The sequence below is a fragment of the Pseudophryne corroboree genome, chromosome 11 (genome assembly GCF_028390025.1).
Source record: "Pseudophryne corroboree isolate aPseCor3 chromosome 11, aPseCor3.hap2, whole genome shotgun sequence".
Lineage (NCBI taxonomy): Eukaryota > Metazoa > Chordata > Amphibia > Anura > Myobatrachidae > Pseudophryne > Pseudophryne corroboree.
In genome coordinates, this window is record NC_086454.1 from 775,833 (window position 1) to 795,290 (window position 19,458).

The 19,458-nt window shown below is 48.8% G+C and overlaps 1 protein-coding gene across 1 annotated transcript in view; it reads right to left on the reverse strand.

Annotated features, from left to right (window-relative positions):
- The window catches only part of FBXO3 (F-box protein 3), a 175,664-nt gene that overhangs the window by 73,573 nt on the left and 82,633 nt on the right, over window positions 1-19,458 (reverse strand). The window contains exons 6-7 of the mRNA XM_063946256.1: window positions 15,044-15,089; window positions 14,877-14,961 (exon numbers count right to left, since the gene is read on the reverse strand). Of these exons, the coding sequence (XP_063802326.1) occupies window positions 14,877-14,961; window positions 15,044-15,089 (131 nt within the window). The remainder of the gene's footprint in view (window positions 1-14,876; window positions 14,962-15,043; window positions 15,090-19,458) is intronic.

Here is a 19,458-nt window from a genome sequence, read left to right on the forward strand (position 1 = left end):
AGTTTTTTCACACCCCACATAATACCCTTTTTTGTGGTACTTGTAGTATCAGAAATGTTCAAAACCTCCTTCATTGCCGTGATCATGTAACGTGTGGCCCTACTGGAAAATACGTTTGTTTCCTCACCGTCGACACTGGAGTCAGTGTCCGTGTCTGGGTCTGTGTCGACCATCTGAGGTAACGGGCGCTTTAGAGCCCCTGACGGTGTTTGAGACGCCTGTACAGGTATTAACTGATTTGCCGGCTGTCTCATGTCGTCAACAGTCTTTTGTAAAGTGCTGACACTATCACGTAATTCCTTCCATAAGACCATCCAGTCAGGTGTCGACTCCCTAGGGGGTGACATCACTAATACAGGCAATTGCTCCGCCTCCATACCATTTTCCTCCTCATACATGTCGACACAACGTACCGACACACAGCACACACACAGGGAATGCTCTGATAGAGGACAGGACCCCACTAGCCCTTTGGGGAGACAGAGGGAGAGTTTGCCAGCACACACCAGAGCGCTATATATATATATACACAGGGATAACCTTAAATAAGTGTTTTTCCCTTATATAGCTGCTGTATAGATTTATCTGCCAAATTAGTGCCCCCCCTCTCTTGTTTTACCCTGTTTCTGTAGTGCAGGACTGCAGGGGAGAGTCAGGGAGCTTCCCTCCAACGGAGCTGTGAGGAAAAAAATAGGATTTTGGTACTTACCAGGTAAATCCTTTTCTTTGAATCCATAGGGGGCACTGGAGTACTCTTGGGATATGGACGGCTTCCACCGGAAGAAGGCACTGAATAAATTAATTTTGAGACTACTCCTCCCCTCCATATCCTCGAGCACCTCAGTGTTTTTTACTGAGCCGAACAGGATCGATAGAGAGATTGACAAAAGGAGAATTACATATAACATCACGGACAACAATAAAGTTGACACATAACGTAACTGACAACTAAACAGTTGACACCATAACCGATTAACATTTGTTAAATTTAAACCAGTCGTGAAAGTGTGTTACCATAAGAACCACTGAACTTACTCTAAAACAGGTAAACTGCTCTGGGTGGGCGTCCAGTGCCCCCTATGGATTCAAAGAAAAGGATTTACCTGGTAAGTACCAAAATCCTATTTTCTTTTTCATCCACTAGGGGTCACTGGAGTACTCTTGGGATGTACCAAAGTTTCCCCCGTGGGCGGGAGAGCTGTTTGGCACCTGTAACACCAGGCGGCCAAAGCTAGATGCTGGTGCCGCAAACGTATCAAACTTGTAAAAGCGCACAAACGTGTGCACTGAAGACCAAGTAGCCGCACGGCAAAGCTGTGTCGTAGAAGCCCCACGACTCGCTGCCCATGACGTTCCCACAGAACGTGTGGAATGAGCTGTTACTGATGTAGGTGGCTGTAACCTAGCATGAAGGTAAGCCTGACGAATGGTCAGTCTAATCCATCTGGATAAGGTCTGCTTAGAGGCTGGCCAACCCCTCTTGGCTGCATCAGAGAACAAACAACGTATCCGTCTTACGAACTGTAGACGTTCGGGATACATAAACGCGTAAAGCGCGAACCACATCCAACATTCCAGAATTTTCTGTTAATACCGGAACTACTATTGGTTGATTGATGTGAAAAGACGACACTACCTTTGGTAGGAAAGCGGGATTCGTCCGAAGTTCCGCTCTGTCATCATGAAAAACTAAATACGGTGACTTGCACGACAAGGCACCTAAATCTGAAACACGCCTTGCCGAAGCTAAGGCTAAAAGAAAAATCGTTTTCCAAGTGAGAAATTTAATATCCACTTGTTGTAAGGGTTCAAAGTAAAAGGACTGTAAGAAATCTAAAACCAGATTCAAGTCCCATGGCGCTGTAGGTGGAATGAATGGAGGCTGTACTCTCAGTACACCCTGCAGAAACGTATGTACCGACGGCAACAAAGCCAATTTCCTTTGAAAGTAAATTGACAATGCAGATACCTGCACCTTTAGTGTGGATAGACGTAGTCCTCCATCTAACCCCATCTGTAGAAATAACAAAAGACGGGATAATTTGAAAGATGATGTCGGAAACTTCCGAGCTTCACACCAACCTATATAAGTACGCCAGATTCTGTAATAATGAGCTGCCGTAACCGGCTTCCTAGCTCGTACCATGGTTGGTATAACAGACTCAGGAATGCCCTCTCTTCTTAAGATGGCCTTTTCAACAGCCACCCCGTCAAACGCAGCCGCGCTAAATCGGGGTAAAGGAACGGACCCTGTTGTAACAGGTCCGGACGTAGTGGGAGTGGCCAAGGATCGTCTGCGAGTAGTCCGAGGAGATCCGAGAACCAAGTTCTCCGAGGCCAATGAGGCGCTATTAGTATGACTGTGACGGACCCTCTCTTGATCCGTTTTAGTAACAGCGAGAGCAGCGGAAACGGTGGAAACAGGTACACGAGGCTGTACGGCCACGCGGCTGTGAGAGCATCCACCGCCACTGCCTTTGGATCTCTCGTTCTGGACACATATCGTGACACTTGATGATTGTGGCGGGATGCCATCAGATCCACCTGAGGGTAACCCCACCTCTGGACCAACATCTGAAACACTTCTGGATTTAATGCCCACTCTCCTGGATGAAAATCCCGACGACTGAGAAAAACTGCCTCCCAGTTGTCCACTCCCGGAATGAACACTGCCGACAATATCACCTGGTGATATTCGGCCCACCTGAGGATCCGAGCTACTTCCCGCATTTCCATGCGGCTTCTCGTTCCTCCTTGTTTGTTTATGTATGCGACCGCCGTCGCATTGTCTGACTGCACCTGAACAGTCTGAAAACGAAACATGTGCACTGCTTGTCTTAGCGCATTGTAAATCGCCCGGAGTTCCAGGACATTTATAGATAGCAATCTTTCGTGATCTGCCCAGAGGCTCTGGAGCCGATAACTCTGAACTACAGCTCCCCAACCTCTGAGACTCGCGTCTGTTGTAAGAATTATCCAATTCCAGACGCCGAACCGTCTCCCTGCAGATAGATTGTGTATCTTTAGCCACCAGAGAAGAGACACCCTGACCTGTGGCGACAATCTCACCCTGTGGTGAATCTGCAGATGTGAGCCCGACCACTGTGCTAGCACCTCCAGTTGAAAAGGACGTGAGTGAAATCTTCCGAACTGAAGCGATTCGAAAGCCGCCACCATTGTGCCTAAAAGGCGAATGCACAAATGTACTGAGACTGTGCGTGGCTTGAGCACTAATTGTACCAGATGACGAATGACCTGTACTTTCTGTTGTGGTAGGTAAATTTTTTGATTTACTGTATCGAAAATCATCCCTAGGAATTGAAGTCGTTGAGACGGAATTAGATGTGATTTCTTGAAACTGACTATCCAACCGTGCTGAACTAGTACATTGTACGTTAGCAACGCATGCTGGAGAAGCATCTGTTGAGACGGAGCCTTGATGAGTAGATCGTCCAAATACGGAACAATTATTACTCCTAGGGATCTGAGATGAGCTATCATCACGGACATCACCTTGGTGAATACCCGAGGCGCTGATGAGAGGCCAAACGGCAGAGCCTGAAACTGGTAGTGGTCTCGTCTTATTGCAAACCTTAAGAAACTCTGATGAGGTGGCCAAATCGGAATGTGTAAGTACGCATCTTTGAGATCCAGCGCAATCATGAATTCCTGTGGCTCTAAACCTGCAATTACTGACCTGAGAGATTCCATCTTGAATCTGTAGTAAGTGACGTATTGATTGAGACCCTTTAGGTTCAATATTGGCCTGACTGAGCCATCTGGCTTTGGTACCACAAACAGACTGGAATAATAACCCTGCCCCTGTTCTTGCACAGGGACCGGAATCACAACTGCAGCATTCAGCAGAGACTGAATGGCAACCTGCAGAACTGCCTTCTTGTCGTCCGACACAGGCAGTCCTGTCTTGAAAAACCTCCTTGACGGAAGACAATCGAACTCTATTTTGTAACCCTCTAACACTAAATTGCGGATCCACCCATCTGTGGACGTCTGAAGCCACGCCCCCTGAAAGCTCTGAAGGCGTGCTCCCACAATTGGAGATCCGAGATGGGCTGGGAGCCCGTCATGCCACTGGCTTGTTAGTGGTCTTAGCGTCTTGACGACGTGCATTGGATTGTTGGGCACCACGTCCCCGACCTCTTCTACCAAGCGTGACCGCTCCTGTGCCCCGCCCACGAAAGGGCTGAGTTCTAAAGGATTTGAACGCCGGACCAGAATATTTCCGTTTAGGTACAGTTGTAGGCGATGGAAGAAACACAGACTTTCCTCCCGTAGCCTCAGAAATCCATCTGTCCAATTCAGGACCGAAAAGCTTCTCGCCACCGTAAGGTAATGCCTCTATACCTTTTTTAACCTCCGCCTCCGCTTGCCAAGAACGTAGCCAAAGTGCTCGTCGTGCTGTGACTAGCGATGAAGAAAGGCGAGAAGTAAGCTGACAGACGTCAGTAGAAGCTGTACATAGATATTCAGCAGCTTCCCAGATTTGATCCGCGAGAAGTATAAGATGATCATCCTGTAGAGCCGACTTGAGCTCTTTTATCCAATACCATTAATGCTTTAGTAACCCAAATGCCAACCAACCCAGGTCTCAGCAGCACTCCTGCTGCTGTATACATGGACTTTAGCATAGATTCTATTTTACGATCTGCAGGGTCTTTAAGCGTAGTAGCAGTTGGTACTGGTATGGTTAACTTCCTTGTAAGTTTAGATATGGACGAATCCACCAAAGGTGGGTTCTCCCATGTAGCTGTCATGGACTCTGGAAACGGGTAACTCGATTTAAATCTACGAGGTATAGAAAACCGTTTATCCGGATTTTTCCGTGTTTCCAGTAACATTTTATTAAGAGATTCCGAAACAGGAAAACACATCGGAGATCTCTGTCGTTTAGTAAAGACTACTTCATCATTCGTCAGAGGCTCCTCAGTTTCCGTAAACTCCAGCGACTGACGCACTGCTCTGATGAGATTATCAATGCCTGGGCTGTCAAAATCGTCACTGTCTGACTGTTGGTCTATTTCGCCCTCCTCATACTCATGTTCAGTGAGGTCTAGCATCGCAGAAACTGGAAAATAATTAGGAAAAGGAAACTTATCCTTTCCACCCAAGGTGGACTTTTGACCAGATTGAGACTCCTCTGGTAACTCAAGCGGTCTCCTCTTAAACTCAGATCTTGCCGCCTCCCGCTCTTCACGAGAGGCGGCCAATTCTGATTGCAAACCAGCTAAGACATTTGCAAGCATAGCCCATGGAGGGTCCGGAGACGAACCTGGCTTTAATTCTGGAGTGGAAATCGTATTTGTATTAATAACACATGCTGTACATGTGGTAGATCCATCAGGCAACACACTTTTACAGACATGACAAGAAAATTGTTTCTTAGATTTTGCTGGTGTCTTACTCATTATGAAGACAGACAATACAAACTACACACAGACAGTTTGCACGACTCAGTAATAACACTAAGGTTCTTTGTATATATCAGGCAAGTGCAGTGCACGCCAGCAATAAGAAAACTGATTCCCAAATTCCCCTAACACCCCTCTTAAGTAGAGATGTAATATAGGAACCCTGGAACAGACAGGAGAAACATAAAGTATGTTAAATACCAAGTTTTCCGTATAATACACAGTCAAAGCTTAATACTGCTAATACTGCTAATGTGTCTCCCCCCACCCCCACGAACTCCGTGTACAGCACCGGGTCGGAGGCACCGTGGAACACACAGCATAGGGCCGTGGAGCGGCCTATACCTGTGTAGCCAAGGCAGCGGGGAACTCATCGGCTGCTGCGGCGCTGGGAGCGGCGGTCAGCGGGAGCAGAGAGCGTACTGCATAGAGCCGTGGAGCGGCCTATGCACACGCGCTCCGAGTCGCGGGAGAACACACAGCATAGAGCCGTGGAGTGGCCTATACCTGTGTAGCCAGGCAGCGGGGAACTCATCGGCTGCTGCGGTGCTGGGAGCGGCGGTCAGCGGGAGCAGAGAGCGTCCTGCATAGAGCCGTGGAGCGGCCTATGCACACGCGCTCCGGGCCGCGGGAGAACACACAGCATAGAGCCGTGGAGCGGCCTATACCTGTGTAGCCAGGCAGCGGGGAACTCATCGGCGGCTGAGGTGCTGGGAGCGGCGGTCAGCGGGAGCAGAGAGCGCACTGCATAGAGCCGTGAAGCGGCCTATGCACACGTGCTCCGGGCAATGTATCTAGAATGCGGCGCTGGATAATGTGCTCAGGCTGTCCCCCAATACATTCCCTCAACAGTGGGGCGGCAGCGTAAGCTGACCGCCCCTACCCAACATACCTGGACAGTAACGAGGTCTATGACGGGGCTTCTTATTCAAGCTCCGTCCAGCTTCTAGCAGGCAGCCTGCACGTGGTGTGAGGGAGCTCTTTACAGAGAGGTCCGACACTCACAGCTGCTCTCAGCAGCTTCCACTATCCCTGACCCACGCCTCTCAGAAGGGGGGAAAGGATGTGGCAATTATTGAAAGAAAAAACAAAACTTAGAAAAAATTCCAATACTTGTGGACAAACTCCACCAGCCTTCTAACTGTGTCGAGCACAGAAAAAACACTGAGGTGCTCGAGGATATGGAGGGGAGGAGTAGTCTCAAAATTAATTTATTCAGTGCCTTCTTCCGGTGGAAGCCGTCCATATCCCAAGAGTACTCCAGTGACCCCTAGTGGATGAAAAAGAAATGGCGCCAGTGTGCTGAGGAGATAGGCTCCGCCCCCTTCTCGGCGGCCTTTCTCCCGCTTTTTTTAAGGAAAAATTGGCAGGGGTTAAATGCATCCATATAGCCCAGGAGCTATATGTGATGTATTTTTTGCCATATAAGGTGTTTTTATTGCGTCTCAGGGCGCCCCCCCCCCCAGCGCCCTGCACCCTCAGTGACCGGAGTGTGAAGTGTGCTGAGAGCAATGGCGCACAGCTGCGGTGCTGTGCGCTACCTTATTGAAGACAGGACGTCTTCTGCCGCCGATTTTCCGGACCTCTTCAGTCTTCTGGCTCTGTAAGGGGGCCGGCGGCGCGGCTCTGGGACCCATCCATGGCTGGGCCTGTGATCGTCCCTCTGGAGCTAATGTCCAGTAGCCTAAGAAGCCCAATCCACTCTGCACGCAGGTGAGTTCGCTTCTTCTCCCCTTAGTCCCTCGGTGCAGTGAGCCTGTTGCCAGCAGGTCTCACTGAAAATAAAAAACCTACTTTAAACTTTTACTCTAAGCAGCTCAGGAGAGCCCCTTAGTATGCACCCTTCTCGTTTGGGCACAAAAATCTAACTGAGGCTTGGAGGAGGGTCATAGGGGGAGGAGCCAGTGCACACCAGGTAGTCCTAAAGCTTTTACTTTTGTGCCCAGTCTCCTGCGGAGCCGCTATTCCCCATGGTCCTTTCGGAGTCCCCAGCATCCACTAGGACGTCAGAGAAATAAGTCTTCTCCTGAGGTACAGGAGTGGCTTCTGTGACTTCCAGAACTTCCCTTATAGCCACAATCATATATTGTATATTTTTTGCCAATTTATGATCTATTTCTCTGGAGTCACTATCGTCGACACAAGATTCCGTGTCGGTATCAGTATTCACAATATTCGCAAATGGTCTCTTATGTGACCCAGAGGGGTCGCCTGCGGATGGAAGAACAGAGCCCTGAAAAATCACAACCTCCACAGATTTTCTCCAGCACTCACCATGAGATTCAGACTTATCTAATCTCCTATTGATATGATGCATACTATCACGTATTTCTTTCACCCATGCAGGCTCTTGGTGTGCCGGCAGCGCCACCACATTACACTTGTGTCCCTAAAATGGTTTCCTCCGGGGTGGAACTCCCTGCCTCTGACATGTCTTACACACATGTACAACACACACACAGACACACTGGGACTTATAGGGGACAGACCCACAGTAAAATCTGTCAGAGGGACACAGTTTAGGAGCAGCCAGTTCACAACCCCAGCGCCTGTATCTAATGCCTGTGAACACAGAATGCCCACAGACATGCAGCGCTTTTTAAAGCACGAAATTCGCTTGTGCCCCCCCCCCGTTTTGCACCCGGATACTTGTACTCAGAAGTGAAGGAGGACCAGCGATGTCTCTGCAGCCTGAGGAGAGAGAAAATGGCACTGAGCAGTGTGCTGGCTGCCTGAGGAAGAAGCTCCGCCCTTTTTACCCCAGAAACTTTTCATAATATTTATACTGGCGGGGGTAGGGCTGTGCCTGGGCATCTTATGCCCCCTTTTTGACAGTTTATAGAGGTGTTTTTGCTGCCCAGGGCACCCCCCCCCCCTCCCGCGCCCTGCACCCAGCAGTGCCTGTGTGTGTGGGCAGCAATGGCGCGCTGCGCTCCCGCCAGCCGCGCTGTACCTCAGCCGTCACTTTTCTTGATAGAAGATCTGTCTTCTTCTACTCACCTGTCTTCTGACTTCTGGCTCTGTGAGGGGGGTGACGGCGTGCTGTGGGAGTGAGCACCTAGGCACGACTAGCGTTCAGTTCCCTTCAGGAGCTAATGGTGTCCTGTCAGCCAGAAGCAGAGCCATGAAACTCTTCAGGAAGTTGGTTCCTACTTCAGCCCCCTCAGTTCCACGAAGCAGGGAGTCTGATGCCAGCAGTTCTCCCTAAAAATAAAAAACCTAACATAAGTCTTATCAAAGAAACTCAGTAGAGCTCCTCAGAGTGCATCCAGTCTGCCTGGGCACATTGCTAAAACTGAGGTCTGGAGGAGGGGCATAGAGGGAGGAGCCAGTTCACACCCATTGAAAAGTCTTAAGAGTGCCCATGGCTCCTGCGGAACAGTCTATACCCCCATGGTCATGAAGTGGACCCCAGCATCCTCTAGGACGTACGAGAAATGATTTTAAGTGCCGACTTATGGTGATACTCTATTCAGCAAAGATTACAAAAAATAATAATAGGATTTTGGTTACCTACCGGTAAATCTTTTTCTCGTAGTCCAAAGAGGATGCTGGTGTCCACATTAGTACCATGGGGCATAGATGGGTCCACCATGAGCCATTGGCACTTTAAGAGTTTGAGAGTGTGAGTGTGTGGGCTGGCTACTCCCTTTATGCCCCTCCTACCAGACTCCGTCTAGAAACTGTGCCAGAGGAGACGGACATCTTCGAGAGAAGGATTTTACACAGATAGTGGCGAGATTCACACCAGCTCACACATACAAGGCAAACCAAGCTAACTAGCTTGAAACGCAGTAACCGCTGAAACATTACTTACCAAGTAACAATGCAGTACTCAACTAAAACAAAGTTGTACTGAACCAAATAATGATAGCAGAAAACGAAGCGCTGGGCGGGTGCCCATCATCCTCTACGGACTACGAGAAAAGGATTTACCGGTAGGTAACCAAAATCCTATTTTCTCTTACGTCCTAGAGGACGCTGGGGTCCACATTAGTACCATGGGGATGTACCAAAGCTCCCAGAACGGGAGGGAGAGCACGGAGACTCCTGCAGAACTGATTGACTGAACTTCAGATCATCAGAGGCCAAAGTATCGAACTTGTAGAACTTTGCAAACGTGTTCGACCCAGACCAAGTAGCCACTCGGCAAAGCTGTAAAGCAGAGACACCCCGGGCAGCCGCCCAGGAAGAACCCACCTTACGAGTAGAATGGGCCTTAACAGATGTAGGACACAGCAATCCTGCCGTAGAATACGCATGCTGGATAGTGAATCTGATCCAGCGAGAGATTGTCTGCTTAGAAGCAGGACACCCAAGTTTCTTGGGATCATACAAGACAAACAGAGTCCGATTTTTCTGTGACGAGCAGTCCTCTTCACATAGATTTTCAGAGCCCCTACAATATCCAAGGACTTTGATGAAATTGAGGAGTCAGTAGCAACTGGCACCACAATAGGTTGGTTGATGCTGACGTGTACGAAGCTCAGCCCTATCTTCATGGAAGATCAAGTATGGGCTTCTACAGGACAAAGCCCCCAACTCCGATACACGTCTAGCAGAAGGGCCAGCAAAGTGACATCCTTCCACGTGAGAAACTTGACCTCAACCTCCTGTAGAGGCTCAAACCAGTCCGACTGGAGGAACTGCAAACACCACGTTAAGATCCTAGGGCGCCGTAGGCAGTACAAAGGGAGGTTGGATGTGCAGAACTCCCTTCAAAAAAGTCTGAACCTTGGGTAGGGCAGCCAACTGTTTCTGGAAGAAAATGGATAGGGCCGAAATTTGGACCTTTATGGATCCCAACCTCAGGCCCATATCCACACCTGCTTGCAGGAAGAGGAGAAAACGTCCCAGTTGAAACTCCACCGTAGGAAACTTCTTGGACTCACACCAAGATGCATATTTTTTCCACATACAATGGTAATGTTTAGACGTAACTCCTTTCCTAGCCTGTATCAGGGTAGGAATAACCTTGTTCGGAATGCCCTTCCGAGCTAGTATCTGGCGTTCAACCTCCATGCCGTCAAACGTAGCCGCGAAAAGTCTTGATAGGCAAACGGACCCTGCTGCAGCAGGTCCTCCCGAAGAGGAAGAGGCCTCGGCTGTTCTAGCAGTAGATCCAGAAGATCCACGTACCAAGACCTTCTTGGCCAGTCTGGAGCAATGAGGATCGCTTGAACCCTTGTACTCCTTATGAACTTTAGCACTCTTGGAATGAGTGGGAGTGGTGGAAACACGTACACCAACTGGAAAACCCAAGGAGTCACCAGGGCATCCACCGCCACCGCTTGCGGGTCCCTCGACCTGGAACGATATCGCAGAAGCTTCTTGTTGAGACGAGAGGCCAGCATGTCGATTTGAGGTACACCCCAAAGATCCGTTACCTCCGTGAACACCTCCGGACGGAGTCCCCTCTCTCCCGAGATCGTGTCTGCTGAGGAAGTTCGCTTCCCAGTTGTCCACTCCCGGAATGAAGATTGCCGACAGCGCCAACGCATATTTTTCTGCCCACAAGATGATTCTGGTTACCTCTGACATTGCAGCTCTGCTCTTCGTTCCGCCCTGTCGGTTGATGTAAGCCACTGTCGTTACATTGTCCGACTGCACTTGAATGGCCCGATGTCTCAGAAGATGGGCCGCTTGGAGAAGACCTTTGTAGATGGCTCTTAGTTCTAGAATGTTTATTGGCAGGCAGGCCGGCTTCCAGAGTTGACCACCTTCCTTGGAAGGTCTCCCCTTGAGTGACTGCGCCCCAGCCTGGGAGACTTGCATCCATGGTTAGAAGGATCTAGTTCTGAATCCCGAACCTGCGGTCCTCCAGAAGGTAAGGTAGTTGCAACCACCAGAGGAGAGAAATCCTGGCCTTTGGTGACAGACGTATCCTCTGGTGCATATGTAGATGGGATCCCGACCACTTGTCCAGGAGATCCAGTTGGAAGGACAGAGCATGAAACCTCCCATACTGTAGAGCCTGGTAAGAGGCCACCATGTTTCCCAGAAGGCGAATGCACTGATGAACCGACACCCGGGCTGGCTTCAGGACATCCCGGACCATTGTTTGCATCACCAACGCTTTTTCTCTGGAAGAAACACCCTCTGCACTTCCGTGTCGAGGATCATTCACAGAAAGGACAACCTCCTGGTTGGTTCCAAATTTGATTTTGGAAGATTCAGGATCCAACCGTGTTCCCTGAGCCAGTGTGTTGTGAGAAGGATGGACTGTAACAGCTTCTCCTTGGACGGTGCCTTTATCAGCAGATTGCCCAGATATGGAATTATGTTCACCCCCTGTCTGCGGAGGAGAATCATAATTTCCGCCATCATCTTGGTGAAAACCCTCGGTGCTGTGGAGAGGCCAAATGGCAGAGCCTGGAACGGATAGTGACAGTCCAACAGTGCGAATCGGAGATAAGCCTGATGCAGCGGCCAAATCGTAATGTGGAGGTACGCATCTTTGATATCCAGGGATACCAGGAATTCCCGCTCCTCCAGACCCGAGATCACTGCCCTTAGAGACTCCATTTTGAACTTGAACTCCCTCAGAAAGGGGTTTAGTGATTTTAAGTTCAGAATGGGCCTGTCCGAACCATCCGGTTTCGGTACCACGAAAAGGTTTAAATAGTAACCTTTGTTTTGCAGATGAGGAGGGACCGGCACAATAACCTGTGCCTGCACCAACTTCTGAACGGCTGCCTGCAGGACAGTCCTGTCTGCCAGCAGAGCTGGCAAGCCTGATTTGAAGAATCGGTGAGGAGGGAGATTTTGAAATTCCAGCCTGTACCCCTGGGACACAATATCTTGCACCCAGGGATCCAGGACAGACGACACCCAGACGTGACTGAAATGCTTGAGTCTCGCTCCCACCGGCCCCAGCTCCGGGGCGTGCAGTCCACAGTCATGCGGAGGACTTCAGCGTACCTGAAACAGGTTTCCGTTCCTGGGAACCAGCCGCAGCCGGTTTCTTGGATTTGGGCCGGCCTCCCCTAAAGGAGGTGTTGGACGGTCTGGCCTTTCGTGGCTTGGCGGCCCGAAAGGGCTGTGATTCAGTTGAAGAAAAGGGTTTCTTCGTAGCAGGTGCAGCTGAGGTAAGAAAAGGTGACTTAACCGCCATAGTCGTGGAGATCGTATTATCAATTTTACGATCAGCTGGCTCTTTCAAGGCGGTGGATCCTGGATCAGGTAAAATCACCTTTTTTTAGAGTTTGGATACAGACGCATCAACAATGGGTGGGTTTTCCCATTTTTCCTATCCTCCACAGGGAAAGGAAACGCCACCAGGACCCTTTTAGGGATCTGGAATTTTTTCTCAGGGGTTTCCCAAGCTTTTTCAAAAATAGCATTTAATTATTTTGATGCAGGGAAGGTTAGCGAGGCTTTCTTATGGTCAGTGAAGTAAGCCTCCTCAACCTGCTCAGGTGTTGTATCAGCAATATTCAACACATCCCTAATGGCCTCTATCATCAACTGCACCCCTTTTGCAAGAGATGCCGCCCCCCGCAACACATCCCCGTCACCGTCCTCAGTGTCAGAATCGGAATCCGTGTCATCTTGCATAATCTGTGCAAGAGCACGTTTTTGGGAATATACAGCGGGGAGCCCTGAGGTAACAGAACTGGGCCAGACTGCCATAGAGTTCTGTAAAGCCTGAGTTGCAGACTCATTCTGTGCAACCCTAGTAGAAATCTGAGAAATCATAGATTTGATAGAGGATAACCACTCAGGCTCCCTTGCTGGTATCTGTGCTAAATCAGTGCAATCCTGATTACATGGAATGGGATAATCCTGAGAGGACATATCCTCTGCAGCACATGACACAGAGTCCCTGGACATAGCTTAATGGAGACCACAAAACACTCCACACACACACACACACACACACACACACACACACACACACACACACACACACACACACACACACACACACACACACACACACACACACACAGGGGAGGGCAGACAGAGTTCCACCCATAAGAATGGCAAGAGAGACACAGAGATTGGAGCCAACCCACACACAGAGCTGTTTAGGTATAGGGAGACCCCAACTAGCGCTGACTGTGCACCTTAATAGGTTACACAGCCTGTATACAGCCTCCCCCCCTTCTACAACCCCCTGGTGCCGTGTACAGATAGCTGGAGTTGCTGTGGAGGGACCTGTTCTCCTTCTCAGCGCTGTGCAGGCAGGAAAATGGCGCTGAACGCTGCTGGGTCCGCTCTGAGGAGAAGCTCTGCCACTAAAATGGCGGTCTTCCCGCTCTTCACAGGATTATACTGGCCTGAGGAATTATGCTGGCAGCGATCCAGAGACCCTGACAGGCTGGAAGGTCAGTGTAGGGTGCAGGCGCTGGCTCAGAGCGCCCCTCACAGCGCCGCACTATGTACCGCTGAGCCTCCAGAGCGCAGTTAGTACTGCGCTCCTACCCCGTTGCCGCCATTTTCACACCGGCCCCCCGCTTTCTAGGGGGGTCGGTGACACACTCACCACCAATCTTCTGGCTCTGTAAGGGGGTGGCGGCTTGCTGCCGGGGTGAGCGATCCCCTGTGGCAGAGAACGATCTGACCCCTCTGGAGCTCAGTGTCCAGTCAGCGGAGATAGTGGCTCAGACCCCGCAGGGTGGACACTGCTCCCCCCTCAGTCCCTCGATGCAGGGAGGCTGTTGCCAGCAGCCTCTCTGTAAAATAATAAACTCTAAAATAAACTTTTACTAAAGAAGCTCTGTAGAGCTCCCCTAGCTGTGACCGGCTCCTCCGGGCACATTTTCTAAACTGAGTCTGGTAGGAGGGGCATAGAGGGAGGAGCCAGCCCACACTCTCAAAGTGCCAATGGCTCCTGGTGGACCTGTCTATACCCCATGGTAATAATGTGGACCCCAGCATCCTCTAGGACGTAAGAGAAAGCAAGAATTAGGTTTTAAATACTGAGGTCCCATTCACATATCCTTGCATAATTAATATCTGGGTGGATTCCTCACAGATGTTCTTCAGACAGAGACCTTAAAACCAAAAAGATCTGCTGCCAGACACAGCAATGGCTGCTCTATCATTCCCACAAGGCAGCAGGAGCAGAGAGCAGCCATTGCTGTGTCTGGCAGCAGATCTTTTTGGTTTTAAGGTCTCTGTCTGAAGAACATCTGTGAGGAATCCACCCAGATATTAATTTTGCAAGGAAATGTGAGGGGCACCTCAGTATTTAAAGTCTAAGTCTTCCTTTTTTTTTTCTCTCTCTCTCTGCTGAATAGAGTATCACCATAAGTCGGCACACTAAGCACTCGAGCACTTTTTTATGCATATAAGCACAAAGTCACTTTATTTATATATTGTCTTCATCCTCCAACTATGTGACATTCTGCATAACTCCTGAGAATGTGAGGAAGGAGGAGGCTACCACGGAAGGATACCCTAAATGTAACTAGAAGTAGTGATGTGTGGAGTCCACGCTACCTGAAGATCTGGTCCCTGATGATGGGATAGTCACCTGAGACAACATGCTCCACATACGTGATGAACCACTGGGAATAAGAGGTACCTGATGTTGAGAGAACAGATGAGAGTGAGTATGACACGGATGATCGATCACAGATACAATGTGCACTAGTGAGTAACCCTACCTGTGATAAACATGTCCAGGGCAGCTGGGTTATGTGCCGTCTGATCCTGAAACACAAAATCACAGGCCTAAATATTTCTAAGACACCAATATGAGAAGATAGTGGCCACCCCAATATAAAATCACAAGTGTGGAAACAGAACAGACATTAAAGCAACACCAGAAAGCATCCACACAACAGTCACGGACAAGAAATCAGATGTATTTTGGGTCTAGAACAGAGTTTTGTTTTTTTCTCCAAAAAGGTCCAAAAAGTTGGATTTAACCTTTTAAAAGGTATTAATAGTTACAGGGGAAAATAAATGTACCCACAATCCTCCAATGGTATACATACGTATCAAGCACTGGCCACGTTTTGTAAAGGGACAATACACAGCTAATCTCCCTGCAGCTAGGTCAGGATCTGGGGCTCTATAAACCCGTCACCCTCCAGCTTTCCATTCTCACTGTGCTGAATGTCTTACAGCATTGTGCCGGGTGTAACTATAATGTTTTCTAGAATAATAGCATTTGCTTGCGGCCTTGCTCGCTTGTATGTCTGTTATTGTTCAGCAGAACATTTTACAAAGCCAATAGCTAATATTGTGATGTATATTTTATATTGTACACATTGATCACAACATTTCTTTGTAAACAATATTTGCAGTTTTTCCTTCAGGGATCAACACAAAGAGATGCTTTGGGCTACTAACTGGTGAGCAAGCCACGTAACGCTGCCCGTGGGAGAAGCAGCTGGTCCTGAGATCTATGCCTGCAGCTAGTAACTGGTGAGCAAGCCACGTAACGCTGCCCGTGGGAGAAGCAGCTGGTCCTGAGATCTATGCCTGCAGCTAGTAACTGGTGAGCAAGCCACGTAACGCTGCCCGTGGGAGAAGCAGCTGGTCCTGAGATCTATGCCTGCAGCTAGTAACTGGTGAGCAAGCCACGTAACGCTGCCCGTGGGAGAAGCAGCTGGTCCTGAGATCTATGCCTGCAGCTAGTAACTGGTGAGCAAGCCACGTAACGCTGCCCGTGGGAGAAGCAGCTGGTCCTGAGATCTATGCCTGCAGCTAGTAACTGGTGAGCAAGCCACGTAACGCTGCCCGTGGGAGAAGCAGCTGGTCCTGAGATCTATGCCTGCAGCCCTGAGCATTTTGTAACCCTAATCTGCAGGCACTAGAATGAATAGGGGAAATTCTTGGCCATAAGGAGTACACACGGTATAAACACTATCACCTGCACCACATCCGGTTCTCTGCCTCACTCAGGTTCTACTGCAGTGCAGTCACTTTAAGTTGGGTTTTATTGCATAATTTGGGCGGAGTCAATGTCTGCAGAAGCATGATCAGACCACAGACTTTTAATGCGCCGAGCGTCATGCGTCTGTTTCTCCTTTATTGCTCCGCTCTCTGACGTCACATTGAGATCATACATACCTCAGTTTCTTTCTAGGCCACTAAGCTATATAACAGTGAGAACGTGATCCAAATTGATCCCGTAGTTTGTGTGTGAAGTCGGAACAGACAAAAACTTTTTCGTCTCCATAGTTCATAGACAGTCTCAAGAATTATAGATGCTATGTACAGACACAGCCCCTACAGTTTTATTATATGTATAGATTAGCACATAACAAGAACGGAGTGATTGGCGCTATAAAGCGGTTACTATGCAGGCTGGAGTCAGGGACCTTACAGGGTAAATCACTTTCAACAGTTTTACATTTACAACTTAAACATTCTGAGAAACTGCAACTTACCAAACTTACCCCCAATTGTACAGAATCAGGGAACATGGTTATCTGGAGATGTTCTTCTACCAACACCATGCTCTTATTATATTATAGCCTCTTATCAACTTTCATGGAAAACTCATTATATTTATTGCAGCTTATCAAAGGACAGCTCATAAAAAGCAGAGTCATGGTAGACTTACCTTTGTTAACTCTTTCTTCAAAGTTCACAGGATCCACAGGGAACATCGGGGTTGTAGGTGGTGGATGAGAGTCCGGTCACACAAAACAGTTAAAGTTTTCAGCATATCCCAGAACTCTACCCTATAACCTCACCACAGTGCTCAGGCGGCTTACGGTCATTAGGTCGACATGAGTTTTTCAAATTTTCAGAACTTTTTCATACTTTACAATCCACGTGGACTACAATTGGGAATAATAACCTGTGACGAGCGCAGCGGTAGCGGAGCGAGACACCTTGCCCGAAGCATGGCGAGCCATGCGAGTGGACACGGTACACTAATTGGGGTTCCCCGTCACTTTACGAAGAAAAACACAAAAAAAAAAAAAAAAAAATGGTCAAAAAGCTGATGTGGACCTAATGACCCATACCCACTCAGGCATTCAGTTTTGCTAACCAGCTCTAAGCAGGAAGAGGAAAGGAGAGAAGATAGATGTCAGGCACATAAGAACACATCGTCACAGACAGGAGAAAGGAACCAGAGGCCAATGCCATAAAAACCCAGAGAGGCCAGGTGCATTAGGGTGGGTGCCCGGTGGACCCTATGAACGTCGAAGATAGAGAGTTAACAAAGGTAAAAAAGTCTACCATAACTCTGCTTTTCTTCTTGAGGGTTCATAGGGGCTCCACAGGGAACATCGGGGATGTCCCTAAAGGAGTATTTCAAGGGAGGGGACGTGCCTGAGAGGATAAAAGAATCAGTTGTCCAATGGAAGCATCCTGGGAAGCGAATGTATGAAAGGCATAAAACCTAAAAAACATGTGGACCAAAGACCACGTAGCCACCTTGCACAATTGTTCGGCAGACCCACCACGGCGTGCCGCCCAATAAGGTCCTACCGACGGAGTAGAATGGGCAGAAACTGAAGCTAATACAGGAAGGTCAGCTTGAATGTAAAGCTTGTGCAATGACCACTCTAATCCATCTGGCCAGCGTCTGCTTATCAGCAGGACAACCACGCTTGTGAAATCCAAACAGAATGAACAGAGCATCAGACCGTCTGATGGAGCTCTTACAGTCTATGTAGACACAGAGAGCATGAACCAGATCCAAAGAACGTTCTTTTGCCGACAAGTCTGGTAAGGCAAAGGCTGGAGCCACAATTTCCTGAAGAAGGTAGAAGTCAGAAACCACTTTAGAGAGATAACCAGGCCTCGTTCGGAGAACCGCTCTGTTGTGATGAAAAATAAGAATTTACTTACCGATAATTCTATTTCTCGGAGTCCGTAGTGGATGCTGGGGTTCCTGAAAGGACCATGGGGAATAGCGGCTCCGCAGGAGACAGGGCACAAAAAGTAAAGCTTTTCCAGATCAGGTGGTGTGCACTGGCTCCTCCCCCTATGACCCTCCTCCAGACTCCAGTTAGGTACTGTGCCCGGACGAGCGTACACAATAAGGGAGGATTTTGAATCCCGGGTAAGACTCATACCAGCCACACCAATCACACCGTACAACTTGTGATCTAAACCCAGTTAACAGTATGATAACAAAAGGAGCCTCTGAAAGACGGCTTCCTACAACAATAACCCGATTTTTGTAACAATAACTATGTACAAGTATTGCAGAATAATCCGCACTTGGGATGGGCGCCCAGCATCCACTACGGACTCCGAGAAATAGAATTATCGGTAAGTAAATTCTTATTTTCTCTATCGTCCTAGTGGATGCTGGGGTTCCTGAAAGGACCATGGGGATTATACCAAAGCTCCCAAACGGGCGGGAGAGTGCGGATGACTCTGCAGCACCGAATGAGAGAACTCCAGGTCCTCTTTTGCCAGGGTATCAAATTTGTAAAATTTTACAAACGTGTTCTCCCCCGACCACGTAGCTGCTCGGCAGAGTTGTAATGCCGAGACCCCTCGGGCAGCCGCCCAAGATGAGCCCACCTTCCTTGTGGAATGGGCATTTACATATTTTTTGCTGTGGCAAGCCTGCCACAGAATGTGCAAGCTGAATTGTACTACAAATCCAACGAGCAATAGTCTGCTTAGAAGCAGGAGCACCCAGCTTGTTGGGTGCATACAGGATAAACAGCAAGTCAGATTTCCTGACTCCAGCCGACCTGGAAACTATATTTTCAGGGTCCTGACAACATCCAGCAACTTGGAGTCCTCCAAGTCCCTAGTAGCCGCAGGCACCACAATAAGCTGGTTCAGGTGAAACGCTGACACCACCTTAGGGAGAAACTGGGGACGAGTCCACAGCTTTGCTCTGTCCGAATGGACAATCAGATATGGCTTTGTGAGATAAAGCCGCCAATTCTGACACTCGCCTGGCCGAGGCCAGGACCAACAGCATGGTCACTTTCCATGTGAGATATATCAAATCCACAGATTTGAGTTGTTTAAAACAATGTGATTTTAGGAATCCCAAACTACGTTGAGATCGCCCAGTGCCACTGGAGACATCAAAAAGGGGTTGTATATGCAGTACTCCCTTAACAACTTCTGGACTTCAGGAACTGAA